General features: G+C 39.3%; 1 protein-coding gene across 3 annotated transcripts in view; it reads right to left on the reverse strand.

Moving 5' to 3' along the window:
• LRRC49 (leucine rich repeat containing 49) overlaps positions 1-22,723 on the reverse strand; it is a gene marked incomplete at both ends in the record, with an annotated part of 35,412 nt that extends 12,689 nt beyond the window's left edge. The window contains 10 exons of one of the 3 annotated variants that reach the window (XM_079540691.1): positions 4,450-4,597; positions 8,730-8,791; positions 10,199-10,342; positions 16,641-16,707; positions 18,092-18,295; positions 19,321-19,416; positions 20,964-21,090; positions 21,810-21,897; positions 22,321-22,383; positions 22,670-22,723. In XM_079540691.1, coding sequence (XP_079396817.1) covers positions 4,450-4,597; positions 8,730-8,791; positions 10,199-10,342; positions 16,641-16,707; positions 18,092-18,295; positions 19,321-19,416; positions 20,964-21,090; positions 21,810-21,897; positions 22,321-22,383; positions 22,670-22,723 — 1,053 coding nt within the window. Of the gene's footprint in view, positions 1-4,449; positions 4,598-8,729; positions 8,792-10,198; positions 10,343-16,640; positions 16,708-18,091; positions 18,296-19,320; positions 19,421-20,898; positions 21,091-21,809; positions 21,898-22,320; positions 22,384-22,669 lie in introns of all 3 variants that reach the window. The other 2 variants (XM_079540690.1, XM_079540692.1) reach the window with 2 other exon arrangements.
• Positions 22,724-23,232: the final 509 nt, after the last annotated feature.

Raw genomic sequence — 23,232 nt, forward strand, 5'->3', positions numbered from 1 at the left:
CACTAATCTGTAAAAAAATGTGCCTTACCATTTCACCTTCTGTCAGAACGAGTTCAGGTTAAGGCAAACATCCACAAACTTTCCTAATGCAATTCTTGCAGCTTCCACAAGTGTCCCTTTCCACCCTATCTTCTACTCCAAAGCCTTCACTTAATTCAGCATCAAATCCACATTTTATGACACCATCTGCCAGCCATGAAGGTCTGCCGCCCACATTCAAGTCTGCCCAGTGCTTTCCCAAGTCTTATTCTTTGTACTGAGATGAACTAATGCAAATGCTGCTCAGATTTTTTTCTTTATCAAAAGTTTATCATAATTTGAGACATTTAAAAAGCACTACATCTTTTGTATAGTTGTACAAAAGAAGTGAGCTCAAAGAAATAAAACAAACAACAACAAATAACACAGAAAAAAAACACAAACCAACCTCCCCAAACAACTAGTTCTTTCTCAGTATTTGAAAAGGTAGAATGATGGAAAAAACATCTGAATGAAGTTCAAAGGCCAAATCTACTTTTTATACAAGTCGAGTCTATATATGTTTCTTGATTAATCTTACAGAACACATGCAATCAATCTTGAAGAAAAAACACACTGAAGAACAAACAAAACTCAGGCAGCTATAAAACAAAGCCTTTAATAAGCCTGCTACAATTCAGTTTCATTATCACCCACTCTTCCCTTTTAGCTCCACATCTTTGGAAATTCTTTCCTTCTCCACTTCCCTTTGTTTCCCCTCATTATTCAGCTGCTTTCATCCACAACTTTGTGTCTTTTTGATAGTTGCCAGATGAACTAAAGCTATTTTAAATCCTATCTTCTCCATCTTCTCTTTTTATGTGTTCAAAATAAATTGTTAGGCTAACAATAATGAATCTTTAAGTAGTTAACGAGCTGCTGACAGCTGTCATCCTCCAAAACTTGCCAAGTATCCTTTTGCACTCTTTCCTAAATTCTAATTCCAGACTGTCAGGACCCACTACTGATAAAGGATTTCCGAAGGATTTTCTAAGGTACACCTTAGAAAAACTTAAAAGCCTGCTGAAGGGTTCAGACAAGCATGCTGGGTATCTGTGGAAGAAGTCAAGGTTCCTACCGCAGTAGCCTGCCAGGAAAGAAAGTGTCATCACACTAAGAAGCCTGTTAATCCTATGACCACAGAAGAAACCAAATCTCTAAGCTCCATGCTGGGGGGGATGTTCTTCTAGAAGGTGAAGGTGCCAGATCATTACAGAGTTGGATGTTCCTTTTTCCAGCGCAATCACCTCCATTTATTAGTTCTCCACTTACTAAATGGCTAGGGAGTCATCTTCAAGCACCCACCCAGCACAAGTCTTGCTTCCTGCAATCCATAAGCCATTAATGAGATTTTGAGGACACAGATTTACGTTTTCAGCATGAAGTTGCAGCAGTGACAGAATGCCAAAAAAATAAAACATATTAAAACTATTACCCTGCAACGCAATTGCCTGCAGCTTGGTCATGGCGATAGCTCCCCCTGCCGCCCATCAGCTCTACCCTAACAATAACACTGACTCGGGCCAAACTTCTCATTACCAGCCAGCATCCATTCAAGGGATAACTCACAGCAAATGCTGTCAAGGATCCTGAACACAGTACACTTCAAATGCACATGTTCTTCTTCACTGCTGCACTATTACTACTCACACAAGTTCGTTCCACTGAGACTTGCAGAAGGAAGACTATTGTGTTGCTGTTATTACATCTTCCACACAGCAAAATATTCCCATAAGTTGGTACTTTAGATGCATAATATGAAGTGGATAGGTTTATCAAGCTGGGATTTATCTTCTAGTGTAGACAACAAATAAATGTATACATACATACATATATACATATATATACACGCACACATACACACTTTTTTTTTTCAGATATGCAAAGCCCTGACTCGTCAGTGGAGCTTAGCTACCTGTGCAATGATTTCTTCAGTCGGTGCCTTACTGGTTTAAGAGCTTAAAATTTGTTTTCAAAACTGCTTAGTAATGAGATAGCTCAAGCAAACACCAGTTTCCTCATGGGAAAATGATTCATAAATTGTAACAGTATGACAGAATTCCCTGAATTAAAGAAATTCTCCAATTTAAGAAATACTAGAACAATTAGCTGCAATTCCAGAGTATCTGATACTTGCAGCAGCTGTGTTTCCCAACAGTCTCCCAAGGCTGTTGCCCCCAGAATTCTTCCTCAGATGTCCACTTTTAGCAGAGGATTCTATGGAAAATGCCTGGCACTAAAGAGAATGTTCTCTTAAAAGCCAGCTCCAAAGCCTCCTAACAAGCTTTTGAAAATATCATTTATGTTTTATTCTTTCTTAGAATTATTTTCTTGTCCCAGTGAAGCCAGCAAGCAAAAGGAAAGATAAAAGAATAAGAATTGTGTAATTCCCATTTGTCGAGTAGAAGAACTTCTGAAACAGTTAGGGAAGAATACTTTGACAGAACACCCAGCTCTCAGTTCTGTGCAAGACAAAGCAATATTTAAGTCCAAAACAGTCTGGATGCACTTCAGGCAAATGAATGAAAGATCCTACGAATGTATTACCTTAGGTATACTAACCAAGTGAGAAAAACCATGCACCCAATACTGCATGCCCACTACCCACCAGCTTCCATTTAATGTAGTGCATAGCAACAGCATGCTGCATTACTAGGCAGAATAACTGGGTTCAGCATTGTCAATTGCCTAATTTAATCACAAACCTCATGCTACTTGTTATTTTTCTTTAAAAATAGTAATAACAGAAAGATTCCTAAGTCCTATGATTATCTGGGCAACACAGTTTTTATGGGAAAAAGCTTACAACACCATCTATATTGATAAAAGATTTAAAAACATTTTCTTCAGGCTCAAAAACCAGAAGGCAAATAAAAAGGATGCAAACCACACTTTTTTTACAAGTAGTTTTATGAGCAGCACAACTGCTGAAGCCTGGTTTTCTATGGCTTTTTTGTCTTATGGGTTGATCCTCTTATGTTTAACAAGGTGTGAACTCAGATTAAGTTTTTCCCAAGGTTGTGCATTTCTAATAGCCTTTTCCCACATGGATCCTATAGAGTCTACAAAGGGATTAGAGCTTTTCCTACAGGTTTGCCATCACCGACTTCTACAGGATCTGTCTCTTCTCAAGTAGGAGAAGAAGAAAAAAGGCATTTTCTTTATTTGACTCATGTTTCTGAAATAATACTGAGAAAGCATTCTTTTGAAAAGCAAAGCAATTAGCTAATATACAGCATAAAAAAGAAACCTACTTCATGAATTCCTGGGGGGGAAGTAGTAGTTTAGATACTGTTGGTGAAACTCAAATGTCCAAAGCAGTTCATTTTTAGAATTCATGTTTTCCACGTACTTGTATTACCTTACATCATAATCAGCTCTATTTCATATTTGCAGTGTATTGGCTACAAGTCAAGTGGATATATGGTAAAACAATAGCCACATTTTTTAATGCAGCCGTACAAAGCAAATGAGCATTTAAAATAAGGCATATGTATCAGCACCTGGTCAGAAAAGGTAATGCCAATACCACTGCTTGTTAAGCAGGTTACATTTGTTACAGAATTATAAACTCATTTGGGTTGGAAAAGACCAGCAAGATCATCATGTCCAACCATCAACCTGACATCCCAAGGTCAGTGAATTAAATCATGTCCCTTAGTGCCACTGTCTTGCTGTTGGGTTTATGTTATAAAAAGGTTGTGATTGCATTTCTCTTCTAAGCAGACAAAGAAGAATTAGCATGAGTATTCTTACACTAGGAAAGAAAATGGATGTCTTAATGGTGAGCCCCCTGCAGTGTTTGCCCTTCACCCTCTACCTCACTGTGTATTTTCAAGAAGTCTGAAGGAACCTAGATGTCTTCATGTCCTCTCTTTCTTTATCAAGGTTAGTTGAACTTTACCAATAGATTCAAAAATGAAAGGGGAGAGAAGGTTAGGCACGGAAAGGAGAAAAGCAGGTACAGTGTGATCACCAGGTTTCCTTGCAATGGCAGACAAAGTAGAATTTTTTGATGAAAGAATATAGGTAATGCCAGTTTCAGTGTAAATGGAATACTGTTTTCATTGGAAGGAATATTTTTCAGGTATACATCAAACCAGTAAAGATGACACAGAGTTCTAACAAAATGCTTTGCAGTTTCTCATGTTACTTGGCAATTGGTCACACAGTATCTACTAATGACAAGTTTAAATGTTTATTTTAAACATGTTATAAATGAAATAAAGAAGCAGACCCTTACATAGTACTGCACAAAATGAAAGAAGTTTTAAATATCAGAATGTCTACGGACCATTCAATTAAATTGAACAGTGAATTAGTGAAACCACTAAGTTACTGTTTTTTCCCTATATATACACACACAAAGCCCTACATTTCACTCCTAAATTTAAGAAACTAGTAAATTTGATGAAAACATAAATTTCTTACTGTGATTCTCTTCATATCTAGCTGTCGGAGCTGCATCATATGATGGAGAACAGTGTGTTTGTACCATGTCTCCTGAGCTATTGGATTGCCATCAAGGGTGATATCTGACAAAGATGAGGAATCAGCAAGGCACAGAATATCCTCAAAACTGTAACCAAAAAAGTTTAAAGTTTTAATGCCACAGAATATGAATAATTAAGAGATGGAAGATTTTATTTCTTAAGGATAGAATCAATATTAATGTTTACCTTTACTCAGAAAGAAAAAAGCACCAGTAAAATAAGATGCCTATGAAAAGTAACACATATATTAGCCATTAAAACCAGCATGAAGACAACACGAAACGCCAGAAAAAAAGACAAGTACAAAAACCCCAAGAATGATCCTGGGTGTTTGCAACGTCATTAAACGCTGAAAGAAAAGCTGTGAAAGCATCATATCTTTAAAATATTGTTCAGAGTTCTACCGAACTCTACAGTCCACAGACACCAGCAAGTTGGCTTTTTAAGACACTAGACAGTTTCCTGGCAAAAATAACTGGCCTATGTAAAATGTATTTAGACACGTATAGCCGCTATCTTGTTCCTTTTACTAAAGATGAAAGGTGCAAAGAGAGCAGCTGACCCAAATAAACAGTGATACTAAGCAGAGAATTACTTAAATTTGAAAAGAAAGTTGGAAGTTTGTTATTGTTTTTTAAACCTTCCACTCAAAAACCTGCTGTGCTTTGAATTTCTCAGCACATCAGAACATTCATTCAACAGCTAAGGCGTGCCTGCTACATCATGCTTTTAACTCCCTTAATTAGCAGCTTGATTTTAGTGCAAAACAGTTGTGCAAAAGATCTACCTTTTTATATATTTGCAAGCACACATAACAAAACTAGAGCTTCAGGAATTCAACTTCAAAAACTTGATATGCTATACTTATTGCACTGGAAGCCCAATCCAAAAGCATATGAAGCTTTAATTCCAAGTGAGTTACTCACTTCACTACTGAACATCTGCCTGCTTCCCAGCATGCAGACAGTGTGAAGTGGTGACCACTCTGTGGGAATGAGAGGCTGCTGGCAGTGCTCTCTCCAGCCTCTGTTCACAGTAAAGGAGTCTGTGACCTGCTCAAGTAACACAAAACAACTGTGGATGATGCCATTTCAGACCGACTTGGTCAACCATCTCCCTGAGTAGAATGTCTGCTCCTTTTCCCAAAAGTCCTCCTCCTCAAGTCCCTTCCAACCAGCACTTCTGTTTCCTTCTTTCTTCCCAGATGAATTTATCTCTGCTAAAATAGCAGTTTCAGTGCCACCAAAAATAAAAAAAGTGAATTTGGGCTAACTTACCAAAAAATATTTCCTCACAATGTTTTCAGATTCACCAAGTTATCAGTTTGAGTGTGCACAAAAGTTATGAGCACTACATTCAATTCTTCCCTGTCAGAGCTGATACAAATCCACTTTTTCTGCCTTATATAAGAACGTGGCTCAGACTAAGCAGCACAGTATTCTGGAGGTGTATGCTCAATCTGCCCCCAATGGACGCATTCATATTTATACATTTAGTAGGTGCAAACAGGACAAAGCAGCACTGGTCTTCTAATAGAGCCTGCTTATTGGGGAAGACAGCTGCTCCTTCCCTGTATGTTTCCATCAGTAATGCATCAATGATCAAGCACATTCTGCAAAGAGCTCTGGAGAAGGCAGACTTGCTACCCCACACACCTGCTATAGTCTGGCAGAACACCTAAAGATGGAATTGCACATTCAAAAAACATTCAAAATAGAAAACCCGGTTTTTCCACGTTCCTAATCACTACGCTACTGATGAAAACAGAGGTTACCACAGCCAGCCTTTCATTCTTGTTGTATTGCTTTCATTCAAATATTTAACAATGTATTTATAATGTTTTCATTCAACATTCCTCATTTCACTGAGGAAAGTAATTTCTTTCCTGCTTTGGTTAGGTTAAGAACATCCCTTCCCTCAGGTTTCCAACTCAGTAATCAATTGAAGAAAAACAATTATAAGCTCTTTGAGCTGGGATCCTGTTTTCCCATGTGGCCATATAACATACTTCACTAAATTTAAGAACCAACCTGGCACTGACCTGGAGAACACTTTAATGGTGAAAATACATATTTTGTTCCTACAGTTAAAGAATGGTTTCCACCTGGAGGTTCTCCACACATTGGATAAATCAATTAGAATATCTGTGTAACTGATTGTCTACACCAAGAATCAGTTGTATAAGCACAGCTGTTCCTAGAAAATACAATTTTAGAATTACCATATGGCACCTAATAAGCCCAGGTAAATAAGAGAAAAAATACTCAAGCATTTAGAAGGGTTGTAGTAAGGTTCAGAGGCAGCACAGCAATTCACTGCTATTATGGTTGCGTTTACTTCCAATCAATTTAACAGTATTAAGTCAAGTACTATATACACAGATGGGTCATTAATATAATCTTATATTTAACCCTTTTTCCTGTGGGGAGATATATCTACTACATATTTAAAAATGAAGAATTGAAGAGGTTTTTTAGCTTCCAGAACTGCTGAATCCAATGGAATGTCTTTTCTACAAGAAAAAAACCACCCAAAAACAAAAGCTACAAGCAATATATCTAGATCTACACACATAAATATATTTAAGTATTTTGTTAAGACTGTTTAAGAGTTAACCAGATTCATTCAATTCACATAGCTGCCCACAAACATAGATAGATATTACAGTAGTCTGACAGTAAGATTTTTTTTTTTTTATATCTAATGTAACTAAAAGTTAAACCTAAATAGATATTTGCACAAGTATTTGAATTATCTCCAGCTTTCATGAAAGCCAACACTAGATTTATCAACAGTTCAGCTGAAACCCCAATGAATAAGTGAGAAAGTATTAATAAGTAAGCTACCAATTATGTGCAGTTCAAGAAATGTAGTCAAAGAATGCACACAAACAGCAACGTAGGAAAGCTGTGTGAAATGTACCAAGTACATAAAGCATACAGAAATTCCACTGACTGCAGTGATGCTCCCTCGTGGCACAGGAGCCAGCTACTGCAGTCCCCTCATTGTTCTTGCCAGGCTAAGACATTTTTCAGAAAACAGAAACAAAAGGCACGTTCCAAGGCCAGAAATTATATAAGCAAAGCAAAATGCTAACTCCTTATTATGTCAAGCTAAAAAAAAAAAAAAAAAAAAAAAAAAAAAAAAAAAAAAAAAAAAAAAAAAAAAAAAAAAAAAGCAAAAACCGAAACAAGGGGGTCGGTTAAGGGAAGAACATACTAACTGCTCCTGCAAGCTCATCTCTAATTCTGTTTAAATACTTAAACCCCGGGAGTATTTAGGGATATCCACTGCATTGGTACCTTAAAAGCCTAAAGAACACATACAAGTAGGTTGGAACTGTCTACAGAAAACATAATGCGGGTCAAATTAAAATATTCAAGTAGCTCTTATAATAAAAGCTCATATTAAGTATAACATTTTACAGAGAAAACGGGTACCACAAGAATAGCATGCTATTTTCAGTAATTAGAACATGAGGCATCTTTCCCAGTCTAAAATTAAATTATTTGCTTCTAAGCAGCAAAGAAGGCTGGTAATGATTAAAGGGTAAAAGTAAGCACATACCTGACTGGAGATAAAATCAAAACAAGTGTGCCTGTACTGCTATCATTGCTTATTTTAATATTGGCACCAGTACAAAAACACATAAATACAAAATACGTTGTAGACTAACTTTTCTTTATACCAAAATGCACTTAGTTACTTGAAACAATAGACTCTGCTTTGAAAGTTCAGTGATTCTGTTTCTGCCCCCTGATTTGAAATAGAAAGCACCAGGAATATACCCTTCAAACCTGATTCACATGTGAACAAGAAAAATAAAAGCATGATCTTACCTAATCCTCATGAGCAGAATCTGACTCAGCAGTTTGTATAACTCTATAAATACAGTGATGTTGCTTTACCAGATATGTAGTTTAACAGTAAAACAATATAATTACAGAACTACTTCTAATTTTCAGCATCATCAGAAAGAAAATGGTCATATTTAAGTTCAAAATCTAAGTTTTGAAGGAGGATCCCCACTCAAATGCAGATGGTTAAAATAAGTTTAAATATGTTTAAAGTAGAAAATGCACAATGGCTTAATTATACTCATACATAGGAAAAATAAAAACCACAACCTGCATTCATCGAGTTTAAATTTTAATGAAATACAGCTCCAAGAGGATGCTTCAAATTACTTATAGGAAACCAAGTATTAATTCCCCTTACCTAGATATATTGTTGAAGCTGAGGAACAGACGCTGGAGACAGGGCAAAGTATCCACATCTTTCTAGAAGGAAAGACAGAGGCATAAATTCAGTAGCTGAAGGATAACATCTTTTGAACCTTTCTACTTTGCCTGGTGCAATACTTGCATTTCTATATACTATAAACTTGCTGCAACATTGATTTCTGTCGAACGTGCAGATCCATTTCTCCCTAATGCAGACTGCAAGGGAGTGTTTCAGTGCAGATATCTACTCTGCAGAACAAGCTGCATCACTTGCAAAGCAAATGATATTAAAGGAAAGAGGATGAGGCTGCTGCTGGTTCCTGAACAAGCTTTTGGGAAAGAAGCCAAGGTGCTGTCTCAGCATTTAAGCAGGAGGATAAATACGGTGTTTAAAAAAAAATAGACCATGCAGCAATAAGGTTGTTGAAGTGCAATGCTGCAGTGCAATCAGCACTACCTAGCAGCAGTAGCTGCTCTAAACAAGAATAATCTGAAGGACTCTGTCACCTTTACAATTTTATAAAAAGGAACATGTTTTCATGATTACTCATTCTGAATTCAATGTATAATAGAACTTTGTAGAAAACCTTAAAATAGCTCAAAATTTTGCTAAGAGGAAACACATCAAGCACGACTGAAGTTTATTTATGTAATAAAAATCCATAATGGCCAGACAGCACAGTTTGCAGTGATTCATTTACCACTCAGACTGTAGACCAAAAACCATCAGTTAACTATGTGTCTCCTTATCCTACAAAGGAAAATACTCCAGCTTGTGATCAGTGGACATCAAACCATTACCCACAGCACACTGAAGTGGCACAGAGCTCATCACCTTGATTCCAGCTACAAATCAAATCTTCTGCTCTCCCTCCCCCCACCTGATCTGATACATTGCTATATATCATTCCATCCAATTAAAAAGAAAGCAAAAAAACAAAGGAGAGGGAAAAAAAAAAAAAAAAAAAGCCCACAAACCACCACCAAAACTAGAATTAAATCATTTATATTTTACATTATAACCCAAATAAATTACATTCTTAAATAGAACATCATCTTCTGAAACACTGCTTAGCTGAGCCACAGAAATTACAATCTGTTTCAAGAAACAAACCTGTATGGAAGAAGAGTCCTTGAATTTGAATGTTAGAACCAAAAAAGGTCAGAATATTTTTGTCCAGGAGAACCATCAAGATCTACCAAGACTTATCACCACAACTGATCACATTTGCACAAAACTGCAGTAAAAACCAAACTGTTATTTCCTCCTTCAAGTTGTAAAATCAAGCATTGCAAGAAAATACCACAAGCAGAAGAGTATGGGATAATCTAAGCTTTGACAAACTTGAAACGCTGATATACTTTCAATAAGTAATAGTAATAGTGTACTCCTGGAAGAAAGGAAGGAAAGAACGAAGGAAAGGTGAGAGGGGGAGGAAAAGAGAAAGATGCTTTGTTTCTTACTATAGCAGAGACTTGATTATGACGAAGGTTGAGCTCCGTGAGTGAATCCAGTCCGTTGAGATTTTCCACAATGGACAGAAGGTTTCTGGCAAGGTTTAACACTCTCAGTTCACTCAAATGGTTGATGTTTTCTATTTTAGAGATCTATGAAAGAGGTATAAACACACACACCGTGTTTTATCTAAATACACGTAGTTTATACTTTTTTTTTTTTAAATACATACAGCAACTTAATAGCATGCTTATGTACGTTACTAACCACAAATAGTTGAACATGAGCTAATGTCTGCTGGAAATTGAGTACTAGTATTCACATCAGTAACATCTTTCTAGTCAGGCAGCAGTAAGATCAGTCAACACTCCCTTCTTACCATCTGAAGTTAGGTTATTTCAGCTGCATTGTTTTAAGGCAGCAATCTTTAAGACATGCAGTTGAGACACCACTGTTAGGATCATACAATGCCAAAACGGGGAGATCATGTGCACAGCTGATCCTTAATTTAAGGCACTCAAGACACACATCTGAATCTGGTAGCACTTTTACTGCAAGACTTACATGGCATTGTACCTCCATATTATCACAAATCTGTACTAATTTTGCTCCACGACTTAAAAAGCCAGCAGCAGCCACACAGCTATGCACAAGCTCTACAGGCAGGCTTTCCAGCAGGTCATGAGGACAAGAACATGCTGCGAGTCGGGAGCAAGTAACTCCTGGACAACAACCCTCTGGAGAAGAACAAAGTTATCCTCACACTGGAACTTGTAAGGCAGTTTTGCAAGCAAATAGTTGTTGGACTTGGGGAAATTACTCAAAGAAAAAAATCAGAAAATAGCAGCATCACTCATTTGGATACATGGCACACTTGCTCAAAAGCCCCCAGCAATTCCTTGCCAACTCACAGCTACCTGTGATCAGAAAATGGAAGGTTCAAACATGACTAAACTATGGAGAGAAGTCAGCTGCTCTACATCTCTATGTTTAAAATAAGGCATTAGGAATTAAAACACGTGATATTGAAAGAATAATAATAAGAGAGTAACAAAAGCTACTGCCTCTTAAGTTTAATTGTTACTTCTGGAGATGCAATATCTTTTTAAAAGATATTAATTATTGCTCTTCTGACATAATCTGGCTTTTTTTATTTCCTGCTGTCCATATTTCTCAGTGATGTACTCCATGACCTATCCAGGTACTCATTTCTCAGAATGGTCTGAAAACTGTTCTCCAGAACTTACGCAGACATTTATGTAGGATCAGCATACAGTAAAGTATGTAAAAGTATCACAGAGATGATAAACAGCTGCCATTGCACACAGGGACACTTGTATCACATTCTTACTCTAACCCATGATCTACAGCAGAAAGAAAGCAGTCCTGTGGAAAAGACTGGCTTTCCACACCACATCGCTGTGCATCCAACACTTGGTAGCTTCAAGGACTTTACAACTATGACAAATTCCCTTTCCATACCAACGATGGCCTGTTCTACCTGCAGGACCACTGGAGCCCCCTGCAACACCCATACCCAGCCATGCTGCCCCTCCTCAAAACTGCCAACAGCAATTAGATGGAAGTGAGCAACATAGAGACTGGTGTCATACAGCTCCCCAGTGATACCAAGCTTTCTGTTCATATAGATCAGTACAAATGTGGCTGTGCCAATTTCCAGAAATTGCAACTCTTAGAATGGGAGAAAATGCAAGGCAGCTGGCACTGAACAGTCTGAGAGCACAATGTCATGGATAACAGTCACACAAACAAACCACATGTACATAGGCATCTAACTGTATGATATGACCTGAATATATTGCTGTAAAAAGTATCGCGGCAACTTTTCCCCATAAAAAGTACAGAAAAGTAGATAGCAAGAACAGCAACTAAATGACATTGAGTCCCTTTTTGATTCAACTGCTATTTAAACAAATAGGCTCTGTTTATGCGTATGACATGGCAGAAAAAAAGGGAACAGGACACAAAATATTAAAGCTAAGGAACAGAGACACCATTGTCTGTAACAATATATTTAGACTGAAATATTTGTACAAGCACAGCCAAGAGCAGATGGTGAGCATGAAGAGCACAGACCCCTGCAGATGTCTTTGGAGCCAGGATTACAGCATTTTACAATGCAGAATATCAATCCTGGCATTTTATTGCTATCTCTAGGACTATGATTTCATCAACAGTTACAGAGATGCTGTCTGTTGCTTTGCTCAGCTCTGAGTCTTGACTCTACTGGCCTTTCTCTATTCTCAGTCACACACGCATCCATAAGTCCATCAGTTTTTGTTATGCCCTGTGCAGTAGCTAACAAGCAGTACCAACTCTTTTTAGAAGATCGCAACATTTCTTTCAGCAAAAAAAGAAGTTGCCTTCCACTCCTCACTTCCATGCCCCTCCCCCCCTGCTTAACCTGCATCCTCAAGGTTTAGGCCAGCAAAGTACAAGGCCTGCTCCAAAAGTAACACCTCCTGTTTTGTTATGTTGGCCCGCCATGTCGAAGGCAGACATTGGCATATGGCAGTAGAAGCTGAACTTTCCCACCTGTATTCCATTACATGTTCTTGCCTTGCAATGGATGGCAGCAGAGGGGCAGTCTGACAAAATGACATCTGACATGGAAGTGTATGTCAAGCAGAGGTGGGACTGAATTCCTCCATGAGGAAAAAATGCACTCACTGATGTTAACTGATGCTTCCTGAAGGTTCATGGAGACCAAGCAGTGGATGGGAGCACAGTGAGTGCTGCATTTCAGCAGCACTGACAGTAGGTCACCTCCACAGGTGCAGATATTTACAAGCACAGCGTGCTGGCTCTAATTCATTACTGGCAAAAATGCACAGCTAATGGTGATGCCTATGTTGAAAAAGTGTGCTTTGTAACTAAGAATTTTCTTTACCAAATGGTGTTATTGTGCTCTTTGTATCAGTTGCAGTTTTCATAGAAATAAATAGGAGGCCCTATTTGCCAAGCAACATACATAACTCACAAAATTTAAAACGACAAAAAAAAAAAAAAAAAAAAAAAAAAAAATGTTTTAAAAAGTATTTAGAGAAATAAATTTCATTTTAAATACAGTTAGCCAAGTTCTGCCTTCATTAGAACCTTGTGAAATTCAATCAAGCTACTTCACTGAAGACAGAATAAAGTTCATGTCAACTCTAACCTAAAATAAAGCTGGAAGAAAGGTTTTAAAAGGCATTTATACAGAACATACAACATTTATGCTGTTTATCTTGACAGAAAAGATGGTCATCAAGCACCATTCTTTCCTTTCCAAAGACCATGCAGATTGAGTTTGAAAGTACAGCATTTAGAAAGCAAATGTTTGTTTAAAAATCAAATAGAAATTGCAGTGTGTTAAGTATAAACTGCACACAATGGCACACAGAGTCCCTGAATCACAAAGCTCATGGTGTTCACATCAGTGTGATAGCTGTCGTACAGCTGCAGATTCTACACAGAAATTAAAGCAGATGGCATGAAGTTGCTGTGTCTGCTTACAAGTTTTTACTGTGCAGTCTTAAGAGCCTTGCGAAATCACGAAGGAAAACAAGCAAAGAAAATGACACAGCAGAGGAAATGGCATTTTGTCCCCTTTGTGAAGAGGCGTTATATGAGGTATTACACTGCTTTTTATTTTTTATTTTTTTAAGAACCTCATTTTGGACCTTTATTATAGGAAAGCATTTTCTGCATTTATAGTCTTGAAAGGTTCATCATTAACCACTGAAGAATACTACATTTCAGGGCCTTAAAGCACATCCAGTTCCCATTGAATTTCTCGCTTGGCAGCAGCGAAGTCTCTAAGATCAGACCGAACCATATTAGCCAAAATATTCTGCACCCAAATAAATCAAAGTATTTTCCAAGAAATTTTCCTCTGTTTCTCCTCACCTCCAGTCTCTTGAAAACATTACAGTCTTAGAAGTTTCACAATCTGCATTCCATCTATGGGACTGACTTATACCCAAAAAATGAAGGAAAGAGAGACTAAGAATAAATCAGGAATGCAGCTTTGCTCTTAACTGTTACTACTCCATCAACAAGAAGAAACTGCGTCTATCAATATTAATCATCTGTGTTATGCCTCAAAAAATTAACCAAAAATACTCTTAAAGAAAGAAACCAGCAAAACAAAACACTGAAATGCTGTGAACAAACTTTACTTCCAGATAGTTTCAGAACAGACGAACAGAAGCAATCAGAGCACACTGCCAAGGAAACACCCCAAAAATCAACAGACTCTTGCTGTCTAGTGCCATCAAATGTATGGGATTTATATACATCAAAACCACAGAAACACTTTTATTCTAATCCCAAACACTGAGTGCCTTTCAGTGAGTGCAGTAATAGGATGTTGATACAGTGCTCTGCAGCTTAATCCCACAGCATTTTCCACTCATTCAACAGGGAGGCTTTTTGTGGCTTTACCAGGGACATTTTAGCCATGTATTTGTAACTCCTCTTTACTTTTTTTGCAGTTATTATTATTATTATATATTTTTAATATCAGCTGAGCTCCAAAGGATCTCTGGAGATCCTCTGGTCCAGCCCCTGCCTACAGCCTGCTCAGCCCCATGTGCTGCCAGCTTCTCCTCTTCAACACACCTGTGGCTCTTTGCTAGAGCCACTCTATCTTCCTCCTCTCCCTCCAAGCTATGAGAAAAGATGCCAGCAGTGATCCACTGTAGAAGTGTCATCAGATCTACCTGGAATGAAAACCTTTCTGACAAAGGAGAACTGCTATCCATAACTGGTTTTGATTGTAAAACTGACCATACTTACAATAGATTTACTTTTAACCCTCCTGTGAGAACTGGGCAGAGCGTAACACCACAAGCCATCCAAGGAAACAGATGCATAAATGCCTAGTTAACATAATGCAAATCATACTTCCTATTATTTTCATATAGACAGTAAGCAAGACAGGCTTTTTGCACTGTTGGTTCTCATTACTCTCAACTGAATCCAAGAAAAAAAATCTTGTATGTTGGAGGGAGAACACCGTGTCAACAGAACACTGATCTGAGTCCATTGTTTCAAGCTATGCGTTATACAGCAGATCAGTAGAATCAAAAGTGAAGTTGCTATGTTCTGGAATACATCTTTCCATGTTCTCAAATCCAATTCTGTAGATTAAGTGGGTTCTTCAGAAATCTGATATGGAGAAGTGTAAGAAGCGCCCAAAATCTTAATGAAATAACAAGAGAGACCACCTACTCATTAATAAACAAGCAAACAACAACCAGACTCAAAATCAAGACACTACTACTGTACAGTGTTATGAAATATCAGCTGTACGTATTCATTATACCTTCAAAAATAACTAATAAATCTGTATGGCAGAGTGGTGTCTGAAATTATGATTTCCTCAACCAGAGGAGAAAAGAGTATTGATATCAAAACTTGCCTAACTACAAGCTAGAAAGGAACAGAAAATAATTCATTAATGGAAGCCTTCATTTGGTCTGTTGCTGAAGCCTTCATTTGGTCTGCTGACGAAGAATGCACTAACACTACACTGCGCCTCCAGCACACTGCTTGCACATTATTGGGTTAGTGGTGCAACTCACAGAAGCCACAGTTACTGCATCACACATAACAGTGACTCGTTAAAGTGCTCTTTTTTTTTTTTCCTACAGCATTTTAATTCCTCACTGTGAAGCAATGATATAATAAAGAACACACACAGAAAACATCAGAAGTCAAAACTGTCAGAAGAAGAATCCAGAAAAAAAAAAAATAATGCATAGGTCTTATATAGTCACAATAACCACGTGTTGTTAAACAGCTCAATTATAGAACATTTTGTATCACATGTGTTTCAGATTTATTTTACAGAAGAATACTCTATCTGGCTTGCCCTTACATGCACCCTGTGCTGTTTCTGACAGAATCATTAGTAACCTTTCTCTCATACATTGCAGAGCTGAAGCTTCGAGCATCACAAACAGAAGCAGCTGCACAGTCTCACACTGAATAATCTGAAAGGACACCAAGTCCATTCAGAAGCCTAAACAAGAAGTTTGGACTCCTTCTGCTTTTCTCTCACACAGACTCAAGTCCTCTACAGGTACATATGTGATCTTGATTCGTGAGATCAACAGAAGAAACAATGCAACGACCAATAAGAACTTAAATGCTTTTACGACTTTATGACTGTTTTACTTCTAACCACTCACACGAGATGACTGCTCCATGGGCACAAGTGCTGCCAGGCTTAGCTTACTCAGCATTAGAGCCTGCAACTTTCCAAACGCACAATGCTCCAAGTTTCAGAAAGCTGACACTGCGAATCAAGCTGATATCATTACCTGATTTCCAGGAAGTTGCAAGACTTGCCACCAATTCTCTTTCAAAAAGCAATGGTTTGAAGGACACCAGAAATGCATGATCTATGTAAGATAACTTCTTAATCAAGTTATTGTACTGTACCTGATTTCCATGAAGATCCAAAACATCGAGATTTTTTAGGTTCTCCAGATTTGAGATCTTCTTTATTCTGAAATGTTTCAATAATGACAGAAATTGTTTTTATTAGATTAAAAGTACCTTACATTTTCAAGCTAATACAAAACTTAGCTGTTTGCTCCTGCCTACTGATAGGAACAGAAAAGCAGAGTTCTCAACTCTCTAAAATGAATAAATAAGCCTTAGATTGCCACTTTCCTCTCTGGTCATCCTAGTGGCAATCTGCACTATCGCTCTCTTCCTGGAAGATTCTTTCCAGGGAAAGAATCCTTGCACTACTAGAAAACAAAGTCAACACACAACCTATGCAAAAGATAAGAAATACTATTACTGGCAAAAGGCTCTTCCCAAACCTGTTTAAAGCAAAACTGTAGTGACAGTTTTAAGATTTTGTCACAAGAATTGAGAATAAAACACATTTAACAGCTCTGCTGGCACTTCCTAGACATTACAGGTCTCTACATTTGGCCTAATTTCTTCTCCACCTGTACAGCTTCACCATCTCACCATGACGATGCCCTTCTGTCCTGTCCCATTTTCTCAGACGCCAAGCCCAGGTTACTGAAGCATCAGCAGCACCATCTGCTGGTTGGTTACATTAAACATCACACACATTTTGCATTTGCTTCAAAAATTAAAAACCATGCACAGAAGCAGTAGAAAAGTCTCTTGTAGCAACTGCTTTATGTGACTTACGGCAAGTATATCTCCTCCTGTCTGTCTCCAAACTATACCTCAATGTAAGCAAACTATACAGAACTACTGTAGCTAATTTTGGAAAATAACTCCTTATAGCAACTTAGTTATTGCTCCAACAACCCAAAAATTTGCAATAACCAAAATGAATATCCACAGGTTAGATTTCAGCTATAAAAGCCAAAAACTACAGTAAAATACTGTACTACTAGAAGTTACCAAAATTCTCCAAGTAGCATTTTACTGATAAGGAAAAAGATCACTCTCCATTGGTTTATGTTTTGAAGTGAATGATGCATACACAGCTGAAAGATGAAGGCCAAGAAGTGCTGGTGACAGATTGGCTGCAACTCTCCTACAGCCAATGACCAGGGAGACGCCCAGCACAGCAGCTGCAAATGAACTGGCAAGGCAATGAACTGCAGGTGCTAGCAAGTCTAATTACTACCTTCTTCCTTGCACAGTGAAGTTACAATGTACACAGAGCTAGATGGCTCTTGGAAATGCCCATCTTAATCTATATTTTTTCTTGAGCTTTTTTTTTTTTTTTTTTTTAAACTAGCAAGCTTGCTGTTATTAGACACCATTTAACAGGAGTGCACCCATTGGTCTCACAACCAACATCAAAAGCTGAAAACCCTGTAACAGATGCAATGATAGATTACAGACACTATGCCGTAACAAAGTAGGCTGCTTAAAGCCAGTCATTTTTATTATACCTGTTCTTTCCCAAAAGAAGAACTCTCAGGGATCTCAGGGTTGAAAGCCCGCCTATTTCCTCGATCTGGTTATCATACAAATCTAAGAAAACAAGATGCTGCAGGTTGGAAATATTCTGGATCCGGGTTATAAAGTTGTGCTGGAAATTCAAAAGGCGAAGGTGATCTTCCCCATCGATAACTGGGCACACTGTCAGCTTCTGCCTGGAACAACAACAGAAAGCATCTTATGAAAGTAACTAATTTGTAATCGACCTTTTACTAACCCACGCCAATTGAACTGAGAAAAAGGTATTATCTTGATTAAGAGGCTTGCTCACTAAACAACTATGGAATAGGAAAGTAACTCCTTAATGTAGAAAAATATAAACATATAGCAGAAGTGCTTTCAACATTTTCTTAAAGCCTCTCCTTCAAATTAGAATTTCTTTGTCACATGGAAGTTACTTGAAGAATTCACACTGTGACCACACTACAAATTCAGCAGATACAATTGTGCCAATGTGCCATTCAGACCCCATGTAAGGAGCCTGTTGAGGTCAAATTTCAAAGCACACCAAGTTTATGTGCTTCTTTACGTTACAGAACTTCACATTTGAAGTATAAATGCATGAAATGTTAAGAGTTATTTTGAAAGCTAAAAGATACCGGAAATGATGCTGATAACAGCCATTCTCACAGCAGGATTATCTCCAAAAGACATCCTACTGACCTCACAGAACTTTTTCTGACTACATAAACATCAACAATAAACAAAACTAACTAAATAAAAATGTGCACACGCATTCACACAATTATTTACAATTGAATGTGGTTTTCACATTTAGCTTTTTTTTGTTGTCCTGGTTAAGGAAACAAAGACACCCTACAGTTAACGCATCAGAGTACAATTAATGGAGACACAGGCCTCAACTTTCTATTGATTTCTTGCATGACTTTGAATCCAGCTTTTAGTTTAAAATAAAATCCCTACCTGCCTTAGATGATTATACCTGCCTATATATCCATACCTGCTGTATGGATATATGTGCCATCACTGAATTTTTACCACAAGGAAACTCATACAGAACATCTCAGTGGAACACAGGTCCTCTCTAGAAGAAGAAACAAAGAACAAGAAAAGCAGCCCACCCACCTCACACCTACCAGCACTGCTCAACACTCATCCCCTGAGACCAGCAGACACAAGAGCAGCAAGCCGCTGAGCCCAGACTCCACTCCCTGCTCACCTTTCCAGGGTGAGTCTATCCGAGTTCAGTATTTTTTCCTCAGCAGTACGTTGCAAGACAGGAAATGTTATTGATGAACTGCTCCCCAAATTTGCGCTATCTATCAGAAAATCATCAAAAGAATGCATGAACAACCACAAATTAATTTCATTAACACCACTAATAGTTACTTCTTACTAAAAGAATTACACGGTACATGAAATGCATTTTGCCTGCACTCAGGACTCTGGCCCACCAGTTTTCTGCCATTTTTAGTTTACAGATACATCCCTCTTGCAAACCTACATCCACTGAGCTCACATGTGACAGGGGTTTGGGGTTGTTTTTTTTTGTTTTTTTTTTTTTGTTTTTTTTTGTTTGTTTGTTTGTTTTTGTTTTTTTTAAATAATTTGTGGTAAGCAGACAGTTTGTAGATGCTTTTGTTTTGATCAGAATTACCCAATGCTGTCCTAAGACTGCATACTGGTTTCACAACTCCAATATCTGAACTTAACAAGGATACTATCTGTATTAAGAACAATCATAATGACACAGATCAAATAGATGTTGATCCAATTAAAATCGAAAGCACTGAAACACAGGAGCAGTCCCACTGAGCCAGAAGCAAACGTGGATTCTTTCACACGTGAGTGCATCTGTCACCCAGTTGTAACTGCTTCATGCTTCACACCGTTACCAAGAAAAAAACAGAGAACCTTTTTAAACATGCTTACAAAATAACCAACTCCATTTTGTTAATAGAAGGAGAAAGAGGGAAAATGACCAAAAATACCCAAAAAACAAATAAGCAACCTATATGGCAAGCTTTAGCTTATTTAGAGAACAATCCACTGAAAGATACTGGTCAGAAACAGATCACTGTGCATGTATGCTATCACAAGAACACACAGTCATCATCCATGTTTGCACTTTTTTTAAAGACGTTAATGGGAAAAAAACACAAATTCTTCACTAAGTAATAATTAATTTCTTTACTTCTACAGAGAGCAACTTCCTTCTTATGTAGAACACATGATTAGTAAAAATAGCTAAATAAGTACAAAGGTTTGTTCATGCTTAATTTGATTTAGAAGCTTTTCAGTGCTACCTTCCAATTTTCCTTAGTGGCTGCTCTAACAAACCACTGTATAACAACCAATATTCTCTACATATCTTTCAAAGTGAAATGAATTGCTAAAGAATAAAAAAAAAAAAAATTGAAACTTACAAACAATCAGCATTGTTGCTAAAGTTAAAGACGTGCCTCAGGTTTTAAAGCCAATAAACACAAGGAATTAAAGATGACATTACTTTTTACTTTGTATGTCGTAACAGATCCCTACATTGTCCTTTTGTTACAGAAAGGTATATAAAAAGCCTATGTTTAAATGTCTTCATTAAAACTTGGAAGATATCACTAGCAGTTGCCTGACAACGACCTCTTAATACACCATGGGAACAGGAGACAACGCATGCTATGCAATTATACAGTCCATCAGCCAGTAGAGTCATCTTACAGGCTGTGACTGTTCAAATTAAATGCCTTGTACAAATAATAAGTAAATAAATACAAGGCTGGTGAGAACTTTACACTCTTACCTGAAGCATGTGAACTAATACTGTGACTGCTTTGTCGGGATCTGGGTTTTGTATGTATAGAAGACTCCCCAAATCCAGATAAAGAACCCGTGCTTTGCTTGAACTCCAAACCAGAAAGCTCTGTCAGGGTGGATGGCACTGGAAGATACAGCTGCTTATTGCGCACCAAAGGGCTCAACACTCTTGGCTCTCCTGTGGGGCAAACAAAACAAAACTTCACAATAGAATAAACTGCGTAACAGCCCTAAAAATCAACCCACTCTGAACAGCTGTTGGTCTTTATTATCTACTGGGATGAATAAAGAACTCCCCTACACAGATATTTCATTGCCAACAGAGCCAAACTGCCTCCAATCCCAGCCCACCACTGTTTTTATGACAGGCAAGCAGCAGCAGTGCAGGTACGTGTCAGAGCTTTTCCAGGTTTCACCAGTTAACAGTGATGCCACCAAATACTTCACTTTTCAAAGCCAGAAGCGCTCAAGAGGAAAACCATCTTTTCACAACTTGGAATCGGATTTTGTCTATACACATACACTAGACATCCGACAAGAGGTGATGGTTGAGAACCACATGGCTTCAGGGGGCAGAGGAGTTGAGCGAGGCACTCACAAATATTGTGGCTCTGTAAGTGAGAGAAGGAACGCTCCTCCATGGGCAGAAAGAGCAAAACGAAAAACAACAAGCAAAGCCACCCGCACTAGGGAGAAGAGATAGGAGTTCCAGGATATAATGCGCTCAATTAGGAAAAGCAGTTATATACGAAAGCCAGTAACATTTTTCTACTCATAATAAAGCCTTTCTTTACTGTTTAGCTCCTAAGAAGAAATTTAAAAGCCTCTCCCTCCCACCAAAAAAAAAAAAAGAAAAGAAAAAAGAAGAAAACAAACCAAAAGCCTCCTGAGCATCACCTTGCCTTCCTGAATAGCTTTTTTCCAGGTCGTGCTGCAAAAGTCTGCTGTGGAGAGACGAGGGTTCTTTACTTATCTTGAAGTCAAACTACAACAAAATGCATGAGAGAAACACTGAGGTCTTCAAAGGCAAACAGTGTCCTCAAACAGACAAACACAGCCTCATAAACTAATACAGTTCTCACGAAACAAAGGGGGAAAAAAACCCACACACACACTGCCCTAAAAGACCACTGCAACCATTGAAGGAGGAGGAGGGGTACAGAAGGAAGCATAACAGGTCACACACTGAATTTACGGCAGGTACAGGATAGCCCAGCAGCTTCACTCCACACATCCTCACTAAATACATCACGAGAAGGCTATCAGCTACACGAGGCAGTGAGTCAAAAACCAACACGCCACTGCCGAAAAGGCGATCCCCATCCGAAATCACAGACACGTGGCACAGAAACGTGACACACAACTGCACGAATCCACCTATCTACTGAAGAAAGAAAACAGCAATTACTGGCTTGGTTTTACTGGGTATCGCGGATGTCTGGATCAGCAGCTGGAGCCCGCAGCTACCGGCCTGAGCACGGGAAGAGAAAAAAGACAGCATTACGCTTTCCCAAAAGGTGCATCGATACAGCGGGCTCATTGAACTTCCGAGGACGGCACCTCCAGCCCGGCAGCAGGAGCCCCACCCGGCACCGCGCTGAGGAGCGCCTTTGTGCCACAGCGGGAAACAAACCCGACTCACGCTCACGGGTCCGCGACAGGCGGAGCTCTTCGCTCACGCACTGAGGAGAAACCGCCGCCACCGCGCGCCACCCGCCCCGCGCTGCCGCCGCCGCCGCCCTCACGGTGGCACCTACCGGGCCGGGCGCGGCCCGCGAGCCCCTGCCGGGCCGGCACTTGCTGGGCACCATCGCCACCCGCCTCCCTGGGGCCGGCCGCCGCCCCTGTCGGAAATCGCTCCGCCGTTACCGCGGCAACGGCCGCTTCCGGAGAGGCGGGCTGAGGGAGCCAGCACCCGGCCCTCCGCCCCGCCCGCCCTCAGCTCGGGGCGTTACCGGCTGCCCCGCAGCGCCCTCGGAGCATCACTTAACCGCTGCCGGCCGTCGAGCCTTAGGGGTCTTCGCGGTGTTGTTCTCTTAAAACACGGTAGTCCCAGCGGCGGTCAGATCAGCTCTGTGTGTGCAGCGCTGTCACCTTTCATCTGCGCTAATGGCAGAACCGCAGGAGCAGGCAGGGATCTCCGGGGAACCGCCGCACAGCGTGCGGGCGGCTTGGAGCATCTCCAGAGGAGAGCCAGCGCGTCCCTGCGCAGCCTGCTCGGTGCGAGGAGGCCGCTCCTCCCGTCCGTCGTTACCCCAGCATCAGCACGCCAGGACGATGGCGGCGGGGCTGCGCAGCCATAGCGCCGATCTTTGCCCAG

Source organism: Tetrao urogallus (genome assembly GCF_951394365.1).
Source record: "Tetrao urogallus genome assembly, chromosome: 11".
Classification (NCBI taxonomy): domain Eukaryota; kingdom Metazoa; phylum Chordata; class Aves; order Galliformes; family Phasianidae; genus Tetrao; species Tetrao urogallus.